This window comes from Mangifera indica, chromosome 10 (assembly GCF_011075055.1).
Source record: "Mangifera indica cultivar Alphonso chromosome 10, CATAS_Mindica_2.1, whole genome shotgun sequence".
In the NCBI taxonomy this organism is placed as follows: domain Eukaryota; kingdom Viridiplantae; phylum Streptophyta; class Magnoliopsida; order Sapindales; family Anacardiaceae; genus Mangifera; species Mangifera indica.
In genome coordinates, this window is record NC_058146.1 from 3,248,295 (window position 1) to 3,262,153 (window position 13,859).

The 13,859-nt window shown below is 35.5% G+C and overlaps 2 protein-coding genes and 1 pseudogene across 3 annotated transcripts; 1 reads left to right on the forward strand and 2 right to left on the reverse strand.

The window, feature by feature from the left end:
* Positions 1-707: 707 nt before the first annotated feature.
* Positions 708-3,628, reverse strand: LOC123228341 (cation/H(+) antiporter 2-like). The gene is made up of 4 exons (XM_044653696.1): positions 3,476-3,628; positions 2,379-3,365; positions 1,291-2,195; positions 708-1,129 (listed from the first exon to the last, which is right to left on the reverse strand). The coding sequence occupies exons 1-4, from the start codon at positions 3,626-3,628 to the stop codon at positions 832-834; spliced, it is 2,343 nt and encodes a 780-aa protein (XP_044509631.1). The 3' UTR covers positions 708-831.
* Positions 3,629-4,306: 678 nt separating this feature from the next.
* On the reverse strand, positions 4,307-8,392 carry LOC123227173 (annotated as a pseudogene).
* Positions 8,393-9,778: 1,386 nt separating this feature from the next.
* LOC123226698 lies at positions 9,779-13,786 on the forward strand. Of its 2 annotated transcripts, none has more exons than XM_044651230.1 (5): positions 9,779-9,932; positions 10,370-10,530; positions 11,191-12,625; positions 13,225-13,382; positions 13,487-13,786. In XM_044651230.1, exons 2-5 carry the CDS (start codon positions 10,397-10,399, stop codon positions 13,593-13,595), a joined length of 1,836 nt encoding a protein of 611 aa, XP_044507165.1. In that variant the 5' UTR covers positions 9,779-9,932; positions 10,370-10,396; the 3' UTR covers positions 13,596-13,786. The 2 variants fall into 2 exon arrangements, with proteins under 2 accessions (XP_044507165.1, XP_044507166.1); XM_044651231.1 differs by lacking the exon at positions 9,779-9,932 and adding an exon at positions 10,037-10,198.
* Positions 13,787-13,859: the final 73 nt, after the last annotated feature.

Sequence of the window (13,859 nt, forward strand, 5' to 3'; positions counted from 1 at the left end):
GGAAGTGGTTGGTTCACAAAAACATTTTCAAATGTCAAAACAAAAAAAAAGAAAGAAAAAAAAAAACCCCTCAATGCCACTCTATAGAAAAAGTTGTAGAAAAATCTATTAACAAGTGAGAAAGGAAAACTAAATCATTAATATAAGTAATTCAAGCTTATTAGTTATTTATTATTAATATCATAAAAAATACAAAAATTAATATAAAAAATATAAAAGCTCTTAAAAAATAAAAAAAATAAAAATATATAATCAAGCAAACCAACTTGTTAAGGGTTTGATACAATATGACAAAAAGATTGTTATGTCATGTTGTAAGTTTGGTTAGTTGAGACCCTTGATGCATCTTTGACATGGATGATGTCTCTTGGATGAGTTAAACGCCAAAATTTTTATACTACAAATTGGGGAGCTGATAGAATACTACTGATTTTATGAAGAAGGTGTGCTTCTTCTTTCTCCTTCCTTTTTGTTTCAGAAAACTGGTTTTATGTTGCAACAATGGTGCCTATGTAAAAGTAATAAATGAAAAATTAGATGGTATTGTTTAAGCAAAAGATATATATAAACAAGTTCAACAACACAATGGTAGCAAAAGGCTAATTAGGACATTCTTCATGTTCTTGTTCAAATTTTGGATGTTGAATCATTACTTACCTTGTTCCCTCTTTCTATCTAATTTTATTGTGACCCTGCAATCTGCAAAAATCAGATTTGAGACAAACTAGAATCTCTGCCCACTATGTTTTTGAGATCTAATCAACTTCTTTCACTGTATGTATACATACAAACACACAAGACTTACATAGGGTAAGTAAATTTTCATTAAAACTATTCATCAACTACTATGTCTTCGTTAGGATATTGCTTATGTTGTTGAATGATCAAAACTGAACTTTTCAGGTCAAAATCTGAAGAAGCCAAAAGATCTCCCAGCTTCCCGAGTTCCGGGCACTCCTCCCAGTCACTCATCCCTGTTGTCATCACTGATCGCCCTCGCCCACTGCCCTTCCCAACTATGTATAATGAATAATCCATTGTCTCCCCAATATCCCTTAGAGTCTGCACAGTTTCTGCCCCATTGCTAACATACTTCTCTGTGTAGCCAGCTTCACCTGTTGTCACATACCTGAAAAATAGTTTGCACTGTCAATTACTAGAAATGAGATGTCGATTTTTCGAGGGATTTAGACTTATAATAGTACTTGGATTGGCACACACTAGGACTACTTTTTGATGCAATGTTTTTTATTCAGAAGTATACAGTAAAATATGTTTGAGGGTAGTTACCTGAGTCGAAAGTCCTCAATGAAAGCATCGTCTTTTGCAATTTCCATCTCATTGCTTGCTAAGGACATTATGAGCATGTCATCTCTAGAGGATGCATCAGAATTCTGTACTCTTTGCGATTCTGAAGGCAGAAACCTGATTACAGTTAATTTGATATGAGCATTTCTAGTAATTCTTTTGCTGCAGGCCAAGGCCTCGCGATCATCAGGGCCACCAAAGAACAAAATTGCTACTTGCTGCACCCTGTCAGAGCCAATTGGTTGCTGAAACCCGGTTTGGCTTCGATCCACAAGCAATCCGACTGAGCATGGAGCGTGTCGAAGAATTTTCTGGTTAGTTGTTCTGTATACTTCCTTGCTATTCTCCAGGATCTTATCAATGCGCTGATGCTTATGAAATGGCAGGAAAATTATTGACACACGCAAGTCCTCAGCCCCAGTGCACACATCTTCATACATGTTTGCATAAGTATTAACAACTTTTATTTGATGGATTTTCATATTGGTTTGTAAGGTAAAGGCATCAACAGCATTATTGATCTCAAGCACATCATTGCCACCATATTCTTCCTCGTCACTGAACTGCCCACCATCTTCAAGCTGGTTGTACATCAACTGAGTTTTGCGGTGTTTCTTGGGGAGCTCCACCAGGTGCATCAAGTAAGGGTTGACAGATTTCCCCATGGCTGCAATAAGTACAAGGTGCCCAGAAGCATGGCGAGGCTCGTATGCACAAGCTAACATTCTGAGTTCACTTTCCGCTTCAAGTGATTCCACAGCAGTAATGTTGTGAGAAAAATATCTCTCCTTTCTTTTCAATATATAAGCCACAGCTGGCCCTGAGATCAGTGTATTCACCACTACTACTAGGAAAAGTAAACGGTGAACTTTACCATTCCACCATGTCTGCAACAACAATACATAGATTATCATTCAATTTTCATAGATATATCTCATATGAGGACATTTGCATTAGAAGAAAGATTATATCAAGTTTCAGAAATTTAGGATGTCTTCTAATGTCAATAGGCATTAAGTGAATACCAATAAGTTTATGGAATAATAAGCATTAGGCTAAGAAAATCTTACCAAGGAATCGATTTCTCCATCGATGAGTAGAAGCTCGAAATTGCCTTTCAAATTTAGAATCAAAGCAAGAAGTACCCCTTTCAACATTGGGATTTTGAGGTGATGGCAGGCAGCCAATGTGCCAATAATCTTGGTCCCAAAGCTGAACAAAAGCAAGAAAATAACAGCACAGATGTTTTGAACCATATCTAGATCGCGTGTATCAAATTGGAACCCCATGTAGCCAAAGTAAATTGGAAGCAAGAAATTATGAACAGAGTAAGTGAGCTTTTTAAACAAAGTCCTCGTAGTTTTGCCTTGCCTTGGAAACATCATTCCCAGGAGAAATCCAGTTATTGTACTGTTATAACCGAAGGATTCTGTACCAACAGAAACTCCCACCAGAAGCACCAAAATGGCTACAACCTGAGCATTTGATATATATTTTGAATTCTTATTCCACTTTGCAAACCACACTGCCAATTTCTTGTTCAGGAAAATAAGTACCACAGTTATAATAATGCAACACAATGCATATCGAAACATAAGCCAGGAAGAAACTGAGAGATAAATCGAATAAACCAATACACATGACATTTCACTGATCACAGAAGTGGCTATTGCCAATCTTCCCACTTCTGAAGTGTCGAATTTTAACTCATCGATCAAACGAATCGCCACAGGAGAGGCTGTGTTTGCCAGAAGAATCATAACAACAAGAACGAATGAGGCCTTGTTGTCAGTAACATCTATTGCATTTATAAGGAACCAAGATATAGAACCTCCAAAAATTATGCTCATTACAAAAACACCAAAGGAAATGGTGCTTGCCAGACGCAAATTCAGCCGTATATAAGGAATATCCATGCCAAGACCAATCAAGAACATAAAAAGTATGCGACTTACGAAGGCAAAAAATCGATAGTACAATGCAGAAGCATCCTGCAGAAAGAATTGTCGAATTTTGTTGACTCGTGACAACAATGTGGGACTCAGAACTAGCCCTGCCTGATGCAACAAAACACACAAAAACATCACAGGACACACGCATTACCAACATATTTTCAGAAACACTTTCATATTCAAATCCGAAACTAATATTAAAACAAAATTCTTACAAGGATTTGCGAGATGGGTCCTGGCTGGCCTAAAGGCTTGAAGAAGAGGTGAAATAGATGAGCAATAACAAGCATACAAGAGATCTGAACAATTGATGTTATAAGAGGATTGAAAGGGTCTTCAGGGCACTCATTTCTCTTGGCAGCTGCCATTATTATTTAATAATGCAGGCCAAGGGAGGATTTAATATTAAGTGGGTGACAAGATAACTAAAAATGGTGAGTTTTGGGAAGATTGAAATGGTGGTGATTTGCAGGCAGTTTCAAGAAAGAAAAGAGAAAGGTGAGAAGGAGCCATTAGGCCTTAATTTTTTTGCTTGCATACTTCCTAGTTAATTTTCCTTGAAAATCTCTCATATTTCCTCTCTGACTCTATTTCTGTGGTTGTGATGGAAGATTTGTTGTTAGTAAGGATGGCGATCTTATCATTGATATTGAGTTTGTTTTGCTTATGGAGCAGCTTTAATTCCGGAGGATGGTTATACCAATTTATCTATATGTGCAACCTTGCATTTCAACCTATAAACATTACAATTTATAAACAAATTTTGCCTATTTTATATTAATATAAGTTGATTGTCATTAAATAATCAAATAAATAATCAGTAGTCAAGTCTTATATACTGGTCACATTGGAACTAGACTTCAACCTTCAATATAATAAATATAATTGATCATTTCTTAGATTCAGTCTAATTCAGAAATAGATTGAATTTAATTAAATTTTGTTTTTATAAATCATCCATAATTTGATCCAAATGAATATTGAAAAAACTTGCTGCTTTAAAATACATGAATATTAACTTCTCTATAACTCAGAAAGAGAGAAAATGAATGCATTCTCGTTTCCGGGGCTCATTATCTACAACAGTAATATGAAGAAACATATTTTCATGATACATTTTATGGGTTGGGATAGCACAAAATTGTGTGGTAAAGAAAAAACTATCTCCAAAAATGGCTAGTAAGGAAATACTCATGTAGACTCCTTTAATGCAAAGCGTTGCAACGATGCCGGTAATTTGATATCCTCACTAGTTTTCTGCTTCTTTTTGGACAATGCTTGTTCTTCTTTCATTTGTTGTTCCAAGAAAGGCCTCTTGGCTTTCACAATAAGTTCCTGCTTCTTTTTGGCTTTCTTACTTGGTTTAGTCCTTCCCTTTGTTTTCTTCTTCATAGTAACTCTTTGGCATTCTCAACAGTAGCTTCCATTTCAGCCTCTTTCTCCTCCTTTGTTGGCTTCTCCTTCTTCCTTTCTCGCCTCACTATACCAATCATAGATGGGTCCAGCATGATAGTTTCAGGTGGAAGTTTGTCAAGAAGAGTGCGAACTTCCTTCTCTCTCCTTTGTTTAGATGTTTCGAATGGATTTGCCACCCAAGAATCAAAGTTGGGTTCACCTGATCGTGGTATAAGAATACTAGACCAACCTGTTTAGATGTTTCGAATGGATTTGCCCTATGCCTAGTACATCTTCATATGGTCTAAACAAAACTTTTCCTATTTGGTAACCTTTTGCCATAGAATGACCCATATATCTGCTATAACTCAGAGATCCTGATAAATCTCCGAAAATCTGTACAAATGATCCAATTCCAAGAGCAAGGACACCTTTCTGGCTGTAATCCAAAGTCCTTGCATGGCCTGGTAGGGTTTGGAGGACCTCAAATTACCTCAAGTCCCAAATCTTTATTTTACGTTCTTTGCTAGATGTGGCCATGAGATGGCCATTAGGATGGAATGCTAATGCCAAAACAGGTCCTTGATGACATAGCAGAAACAGGTCCTTGTTGACATAGCATCTTGACGAGGGAAGCTGAGGTAATTCCACATGGTTACTGTACCACTGGAATGACCTAAAGCAAGAGCTCGATTGTAGGGATTCACCTGCATCACATCAGAACAGCCTAAGCCCGTCCAAAAATTACCTACAATCTCACCCATTGTAACATCCTGATATCGGAGATGCCCAGATTTGTTTATAGATGCCAAGATGAAGTGGTTTCTTAGAAACTGTAGTTTCAACACTGCACCATGTTCCTACAAGATTTAGAAGGCATAATTAATTGCACATTAATGTATCTGTGATAAATAGCAAGTTCAAAAAAGATGGCCATACAATTGCCAGAAACTACAGCCTGTGTCAGAATATGGTTTGAGTGAAGTGAGTTGCACAAGTATGGAGAGCCACGTGAATTATAATTGTGAGGTTTTTAGTCTTGGAGAAGATCTATGATTGATTTCCCATTATTCTGAAATGTCGACAAGATAGAAATGAGAAATAATTTAACTAAAAATCTGCCTAATAAATGTTAACTTGTTTGGAAACATGTAACAGGTGTTCTAACTAAAACCCCATCTTTTTTAAGGAAAGCATGCTAGAATTAAATAACATTATGTTGGAGCCTTCCTTGAACTTCCACTCTAGGGTTTAGAAGTAACTTAGCACAAAGCACTATATCTAATATGCATATTTCAAAAAGCACATACGTATGTATATTAACCGGTAGACTATAGCAAGCAGAAAGACACATGAAAAACATATGTAGTCCACATAAAACCCAACTGGAGATCTTTAACCAGGTGCACTGTCCATATGTTACCATGAACATTGATAAAAATACGTAGAGCCATAGACAGATTTTGCAAAGGCAAAATTTAAAATGCTCTTTTTCCTAAGAGGTGAAAAGTAATCCTCTTTTTGTTCTTCCTAAATATTTCATAATCAAGATAACAAAGCAAACTCAGAAGAAAGCTTTGGTGCTCAAATTTGAAAGAGTCATTTCACAGCTCATAAAATCAAATCAATCAAGGACAGTAACTGACCTTTAAACAGTGAAGTTCAGTGCCATCTCAGTTACAATTTTAAGGATACCTGCCATAATTTAAAACTCTTAGCTGTGTCATTTACACAAAGCTACATAATAGCCTGCTAAGATTATTTGCTTTGTCAATATTGATGTGTAAATATGCATTTCAGAACCTAGGAACCAGTAGTCCATAATGTTGAAACTAAGGCATAACATAATAAGATGGTTCATAACAGATTGTAATTCAAAAAAACAAGGAACAGAGAAGTAATAGCCATACTTTTTTTGAGCAGCAGCAAAGAACAACTCATTGTGCAAGAAGACAACATCACGCACTGTTTCTCTAACCTTGAGGAATCAGTACAATTATCAAATCAGTCCAATTTTGTGATAAAACAAGATAGCCACAAAAAACATAATCAATCCAGCAACATATAAGAAGTAAAATTAAGATAGCTAAAATATAGAATAAGGATGCAAAGAAAAATCAAATTTCTTGTCACCCCTACCACAACCTCTTATTTCAAATTTTCAGATAACCTTTCCTGCTTTTTCCTGAGACAGAGAGTACAGATTTGCAGCATATGAACTTTATAGTCATATAACCTCAGCATTTAGTTTCTCAACAAAATATAAAGCAATCTATTCATCAGCATCTTTGCCAGAACCATTTCAAATTTGGTGGACCAGAACATACCTGAATTTCTTTAATTAGGTTCATATTCTTCATGTCTACAACAGCTAGGTGCCCCTTGTGTCCAGCTGCTGCCAATTAGTGACCACTTGCAGAAAAATCCAGAGTTTAGGGACCAAGTTCTGCATGAGATGAGCAGGAATCAATTTTACTCATTTATACTCTTCTTACAGCAAGACAAGGACAGTCTTTCCACATAAGCATGAGTCAAACAAAATTATAAGAAGCACTAAATCATAGAAACGTGTGAAGCAAGATGCACCAACCTGGCAACACTATATCATATTGATTCCTTGAGCTTAGGATATCTACTTCACAAGCAATTGATTCCTGTTTGATTCTCCATGTCTTTTCTGAGCCTTCAGCCTCCAAATAGCCTCCCTCACTGGGCAACAGCCACTGAAATTCAGAACCACAGATCAAGGATTATTCAGAAAAACAAAAATGGATTACTATTTAGAGGATTTAGAAAACATGTTCAAACTTACAAAATCTGGAACATTATTTTAGAGGATAGTGACATTTGAATTTAAAAAAACAGATATACATTGTTAACATAGAATCCTCGACAAAATTTGAGCTTATGTTTCAACGAGAGGAAATGATTATAAAAGGCTAACAAATAAGATAAGAACAAAAACTACCTTCTCAACTTTGGCAGCAGCTTTGCAGATTTTCCAAATAACTCTTCTCTAACAGCAAGTTGACCCTTCAATTTTTTGTCTAGTAAAATCTGCAAAAATGGAAGGCTCATGATACAGAAATCCTAAACAAATTCACATGGATGGAAATCTCAATTGGTAAAGTCATACCTCCAAATTAGCAACCTCTCCTCTAAGATAATTCTACACCTTTGCATCTAACTCATCATAGATTTCCTGAAAGTAAGACATCCGACAATGGAACTATAAGAAATATATCTAGTAAACTAAAAACTGATATATACTACAACTAAAATACCAAAAAAGCAGATAAATGAAAGATAAAACATGTGATCCAGATTTTCCTTTTGCCAAAATGTCGATTGGTTCTTAAAACCAAAGAAAGTGTTTTTAGAGGCCAGCTCACAACAGCTAAAAATACGTTTATAAAGCCTTAACCTCAGAGGGCTAGGTCATATATCTCCAATTGCAAAGACAAGGAGATGGAAGCAATGAAGAAGAACATAAAAATGAAGCACTCTTGAAAGAAAATATAAAATAAAGTGGATACCGAAAAACTCAATTTATTAAAATCAATACCAAGTTGGGGTTAAGATAAACACAAGTAACACATTATCTGAACCAACTTCTTCTAATAGTAACAAATAATCACCATAAAGACACTGTTTAATCTCTCCACAGCATAGGCCATAAAATTTTGGCATTTATCATTCACTCATTGAAAGACAAATATTACTAAAATACGCAACAGAATCAGAAACAAGCAAAATGTACACTTTTCACATGAAAAAATATGTTTAAAAAAAAAGAAAAAACTAAATCAATTCTGGAAACCTGTTCAATAGGAGGCAGAATATTCCCACGGACACCATTCTTTTCTTTTGCACCCGTCTGCTAATTATGAATTCCCAAATTAATCTGCAGAATTCTAAGATAATTTGGAATTAATACAACACAACTGCAACTATTACATTCTCCATAAAAGCACAGATAACTAAGCAATGCAAGTATCATCAACTTCCACGCCAATAAAACCTTAGAAAATAATATATATATATAGAAACACCAAAGTCCTGAACATAGGGATGGCAATGGGGAGGGCAGGGAAGTGTTATCAATCCCTGTTTTCATCCCCGGCTCATCCCTATTACGGGGATGGTAAGGATTCTCTGTCCTCTTTCCACAAAAAAAAATTCTCTTCCCCATCTTGGGTGGAAAAATCCCCCCTCGTACCTACGGGAAAACCCCTCCCCGTATACTTTAAACATAATATAAATATATTAAATAACAAAATTAAGTAAAATTAGAACCAATTCACTATTTTAAATATCATAAATATCATACAATAGAAATATGAATAAATTTAAAAAACATAAATAACCTAAAACAAGTAAATATATTAATAAAAAGGGGCGGAGATGAGGGCAGTGACGAGGCATCTCCGTCTTCAATTGTAGAGATTTTTTAATTCCCATTTTTATTTATATCAAAGAATCTCCTTTCTATTTGGTAAAAGGAGGGTCAAAAACCCTAACTTTGAGTTAAAATTGTCATCTCAACTCAAACACATGAAGCACAATCAAACGCAAATGAGAACTTACAAAATTTGGTACAAAATTAGAAAACTCAATAAAAAGCCAACTCAAAATGCAAATATAACTCACTAAATAAGTACCTCCACAAAGACGTTTTGGCTGCAGCCAGTAGTGCTTTCTAAAAGGGAAATAACGTGCAATGACAGTGAAGGAGGTCTTAATTTGAACAAACTCTCCTTAAGGGTTTTTTTATTCACAGCTTTGATGGAGTTGGGTCTTGTTTTCCTAAACATCTCTTATGCACAGTTTATTGGGTTTGTTACAGAGCTTTTCTCCCTTCAATCCTTGAATCAAATAATAAAATAATCCGAAAATATATTTTTTACTATTTATATTTTAACTAATAAATCATCATAATTATTTATAGATAACCTAAATTTTTTTTTATGGGAAGATTATCCGTACCATAAGCATTCACATGATAATAATCATCAAATTTGGAAAAAAAATATATAGAAATAGTTTTTATATATAATCTTATATATAAATATTAATATATTATTATGTAATTAAATAATTAATAATAAAATAATATTATTCACACAATTTAATTTTATTGTAAAAAATTTGCTCTGCACTCAATCCTTGCTCTGCTTCACCAACCACCATACATTTTTACGCTCCCTTTAGCCTCTTCGTAGGGTTTTGAAAAACCCTCCCTCCAGCTTTCATTTCTCTCTCTCTCTCAATGTTGAGGTAACACTCTTTAACCCTCTATTTTCAACTTTTTTCCCTCTACGTTGTGTTTTTTTCATTTCTTCCATTTTTTTCCATTATCAATTCACTTTAAAGTAACAACAACATTCTTCGTCCTTTTCTCATTTCACTGCCTATGCTTTCCAATTCTGAATTCATTTCTCCGTATGACTACGGGTGGAAATGCTTGGTTATTGGGCTGCTGATCCCGGTAAATTTACCGGCTGCAAATTCTAAAATTACTGGGGACATTTTTACTGATCCCGGTAAAGTGAAATGGATGGTTTATGCTATTTTATTTAGGGAATATGTGTTTTTTTATTGTAGCTTTGTTTTGGTGGACCATGCCTGTGCTGTTACTGGACGATTATAATTGTGATTTGCGAATGAGTCTGTAGGTTTGATTTTCTTATCTGTAAGTTTACTTTTTTTAACAGGCGGTGGTGAACTTATTTCTAAAGATAATGCATACTATAAAGCATGGCTGGATTGGGCAAACATTTGCCCTAGCGAAGCGCAATGAGTCTGAAGGGAGGAAGTCACGAATTCGGCGTTCAAAGGAGGAAAGGAAGACAATGGTTGAATCCTTTATAAAGAAGTAATTTTTATGCGTTCTCTTAATATTAGAAATTTTTACTATTGTATCACCTCAGCCTTGTACTTCTTAGTTACCCTGAATAAATTTGCTGATTATCTATCACATGCATTTGTGTTGATCCCTCAGATTGTGTGACTAATTTGCAAGCAGCACATACAGCTTTACCCTTATGCCTGTAATGTATAATAATTAGTCAAGCATATGATGTGATAGGGGTTTTGATACTTTGAGTTGTGGGCTACTAATTGTATCCTTTGATCTGGAGGAGAGTTTGGAGATCAGTTTTAACCATCTTTTTCATGGCCATTTTTGCATTTGTTCCAGGAATGTAGCTTTTTAGTGGATTATTAGGTTCAAACAGTGCGGTTCAACTTATGTAACTACATGTTCTGATGGGTATATTGACACCAAATGGCAAGCATTTTTGACTTCTAAAACATCACCAACTGCAGAAAAAATGTGTTTCTTTCTGTGCTTGACATTCGCTTTAAGTATTTATAATTTTTCTACAAATAAATCCATAATTGGGCAATCATTGTTATAACTTGTGCATGCTTTCCTAAACTTAAGGGCCACAGTTTGCTTTCTTATATATATCATATGTTTTATAAAGTTTCCATTTTTTTGTTGCCTCATTTGTGGCATATTAATCACCTGCAGGTATCAGAGCTCAAATAATGGGAATTTCCCATCACTTAATCTCACACACAAGGAAGTTGGTGGCTCTTTCTACACAGTACGGGAGCTTGTGCGAGAGATAATCCAAGAAAATCGAGTTCTGGGTCCTGCTCAACTCACTCCAGATGAGCTGAACATGAATCAGTTTGATGAACAATATCCATTAGGTTCAATTGCTAAAGAACCTCAAGCTCCGTTGAACATAATATTGAGTGCAAGTCATGATCAGGGTGCAAGCAAAGAACCAGTTGCGATTTTTGATGGGCTATGCAGCGAGCATGAAAAGCAAAGGTTTGACAATGAGGGAGTCATCAATGGGGGCCAAGTAGTTATAGAAATTGAAGAATCTGCTAAAAGGACATCTCAAGAGTTGCAAACATCCAAGGGAAGTCAATTTATGCCCAACCACAATCAGGGTTTTAGCAAAGAACTGGTTGCAATTTCTGATGAGCTCTGCAGTGAGAATGAAAAGCAAAAGTTGGACAATGAGGGGCTCATCAATGGAAGCCAGGTGGTTGTGGAAGTTGAGGAATCTGCTAAGAGGACATCCGAAGAGTTGCAAACTAGTAAACCATCAGAACCAGAGGAAAGAGTTGAAAAAGTGGCAGGTGACAATGAGGGAGTCATATATGGAAGCCAGGTGGTTGTGAAAGTTGAAGAATCTGCTAAAAGGACATCCAAAGTGTTGCAAACTAGTAAACCATCAGAAGCACAGGAAATAGTTGAAAAAATAGCAGCTGACAATGAGGGAATCATCAATGAAAGCCGGGTTGTTGTGGAAGTTGAAGAATCTGCTAAAAGGACATCTGAAAAGTTGCAAACTAGTAAACCATCAGAAGCACAGGAAAGAGTTGAAAAAATAGCAGGTCACAATGAGGGAGCCATCAATGAAAGCCAGGTGATTGTGGTAGTTGAAGAATCTGCTGAAAGGACATCTGAAGAGTCGCAAACTAGTAAACCATCAGAAGCAGAGGAAAGAGTTGAAAAATTAGCAGCTGCTAGAGCTAGAGCAACTCTCTTCTCAGCAGAAGTAGTGGTAGAGGAGTTTCCTCCCAGATCTGTCCCTAAGACCGCTGAAAGCTCCAGTGAAAGACCTGGAGTAGAGAATTTAACTGAAACTTCAAAGGAAAATGAAATTGAAAAGTTAGTCATAAATTCAGACAATGGCAGTGCACCATTAGATCAAATAAATTCATTGGAGAAAATAGGAGAAAACCCTTCAGATAAAGTTTTGTATAAAAATTCTGATATGGTAGAGAATTCTCCAGACTTACAAGTGAAAATCTCAAATTTCTCTAGTACTAGAGCCCCTGCACCTAAAACTCTGGTCAACAAAGAAGTTGAGGTTGAATTTTCTGATAATGATGCCTTAACTTCTGAGATGCCTGAAAAAGCCCAAAGTATTGATGACACTAAGGTGAGTATCCTAAAAGGCTTTTGGTTTGTATTTGTGGACAATTAATTCTGCAAGCCCCATTTTGTTGAGTATAGCTGCTCTTGAAAACTTTGGTTGCTAGTTTAAATTTTATCATCAGCTGCATAGGAATATGGTGCTAGGGGCATAAGAAACCTATAATACTTGTACATGAAAATGCTAATTTTTTTCTACAGTTGTATAATTTTACACAGGTCATCAGCAAGTGACACATTCTATATATACTTATTCTGTTTAGGTTCTATAATTTTTAAATTAGAAAATTAGTGGGACTTCTTGTTGATATATATTAGTGTCTATTGGGCGTGTCATATGTAATTTCCAAGGTTACACCTTTTGCTCTGTGTTTTTAGACCATAGCTGTGCATCATATTTTTGGATGTTCACCTATCAGTTAAGATATTGGCATATGTTTCAATGCTAAAGCCATGTCATAGACAATAGCTTAGTTTAAAGGCTAAAATTCTATGCAGCGGTCACCTCAATTAAGATGGATGTTTGTCCAAAACTGGAAAATGAGGAAATGTTGTGAGGAGAATTTTGCCAGGAGCCATGTTAATATGCTTTTCTTTTTTTTCCAGGAAGTAAATGCCCCAAATGGCAAGATTCCCAGCTGCACTTACAGCAGCAGGGTCCAATCAAGAACAGCAAAAGAAACTGTGTTCGAAAATAAAGTTGATATTCAACAAAAAGACGGTTTGCAGAAAGGAAGCAATCCAAAATTAGAAAGAATTAAAATGTAAGTTTTATCTTAAAAGTCAATAAAACCTGCATTGTGAATAGTTCTTAGTTCAGTTTATCTTCACATTTCTTACGCTGCTGTTATTATTTTTGGTTTGGCAGAGAATCATGGGATGGAGCATCAAGAAATTGTGCTGAAAAGGAAACAAATCCATTGTTGGATGCTTTCAAATCTTTCATCAATGCCTTCATAAAATTTTGGTCCGAATAAAAGTATTGTAGAGGTTGTGTCATTTTGCAACTGAAATGTTTTTGGGAGTGGATGAATCATGGAGTGCTTTTGTTGAAGAGTATGGTTAATTAGTACAGTAATTATCTTACAATCTGAAAGATCTACCCCATGCTCAAACTTTGCATGAGTTATTTAGTTTATCAATAAAACCAGGTGTGCATTTGAGTATACAAAATTATTTAATCATATGATGATATATTATCTGTGTATTTAAAATTGTATACAGGTGAAAAAAAATATAGA

Excerpts from the sequence above, each read along its gene's own strand:
- LOC123228341 (XM_044653696.1), bottom strand. The coding sequence starts at position 3,628 with ATGGCAGCTGCCAAGAGAAATGAGTGCCCTGAAGACCCTTTCAATCCT. Across the intron at positions 3,366-3,475 it reads GACCCATCTCGCAAATCCTT|GCAGGGCTAGTTCTGAGTCC; the intron begins GTAAGAATTTTG and ends TTGTTGCATCAG. Across the intron at positions 1,130-1,290 it reads ATTGAGGACTTTCGACTCAG|GTATGTGACAACAGGTGAAG; the intron begins GTAACTACCCTC and ends ACTATTTTTCAG.
- LOC123226698 (XM_044651230.1), top strand. The coding sequence starts at position 10,397 with ATGCATACTATAAAGCATGGCTGGATTGGGCAAACATTTGCCCTAGCG. Across the intron at positions 10,531-11,190 it reads GTTGAATCCTTTATAAAGAA|GTATCAGAGCTCAAATAATG; the intron begins GTAATTTTTATG and ends AATCACCTGCAG. Across the intron at positions 13,383-13,486 it reads AAATTAGAAAGAATTAAAAT|AGAATCATGGGATGGAGCAT; the intron begins GTAAGTTTTATC and ends TTGGTTTGGCAG.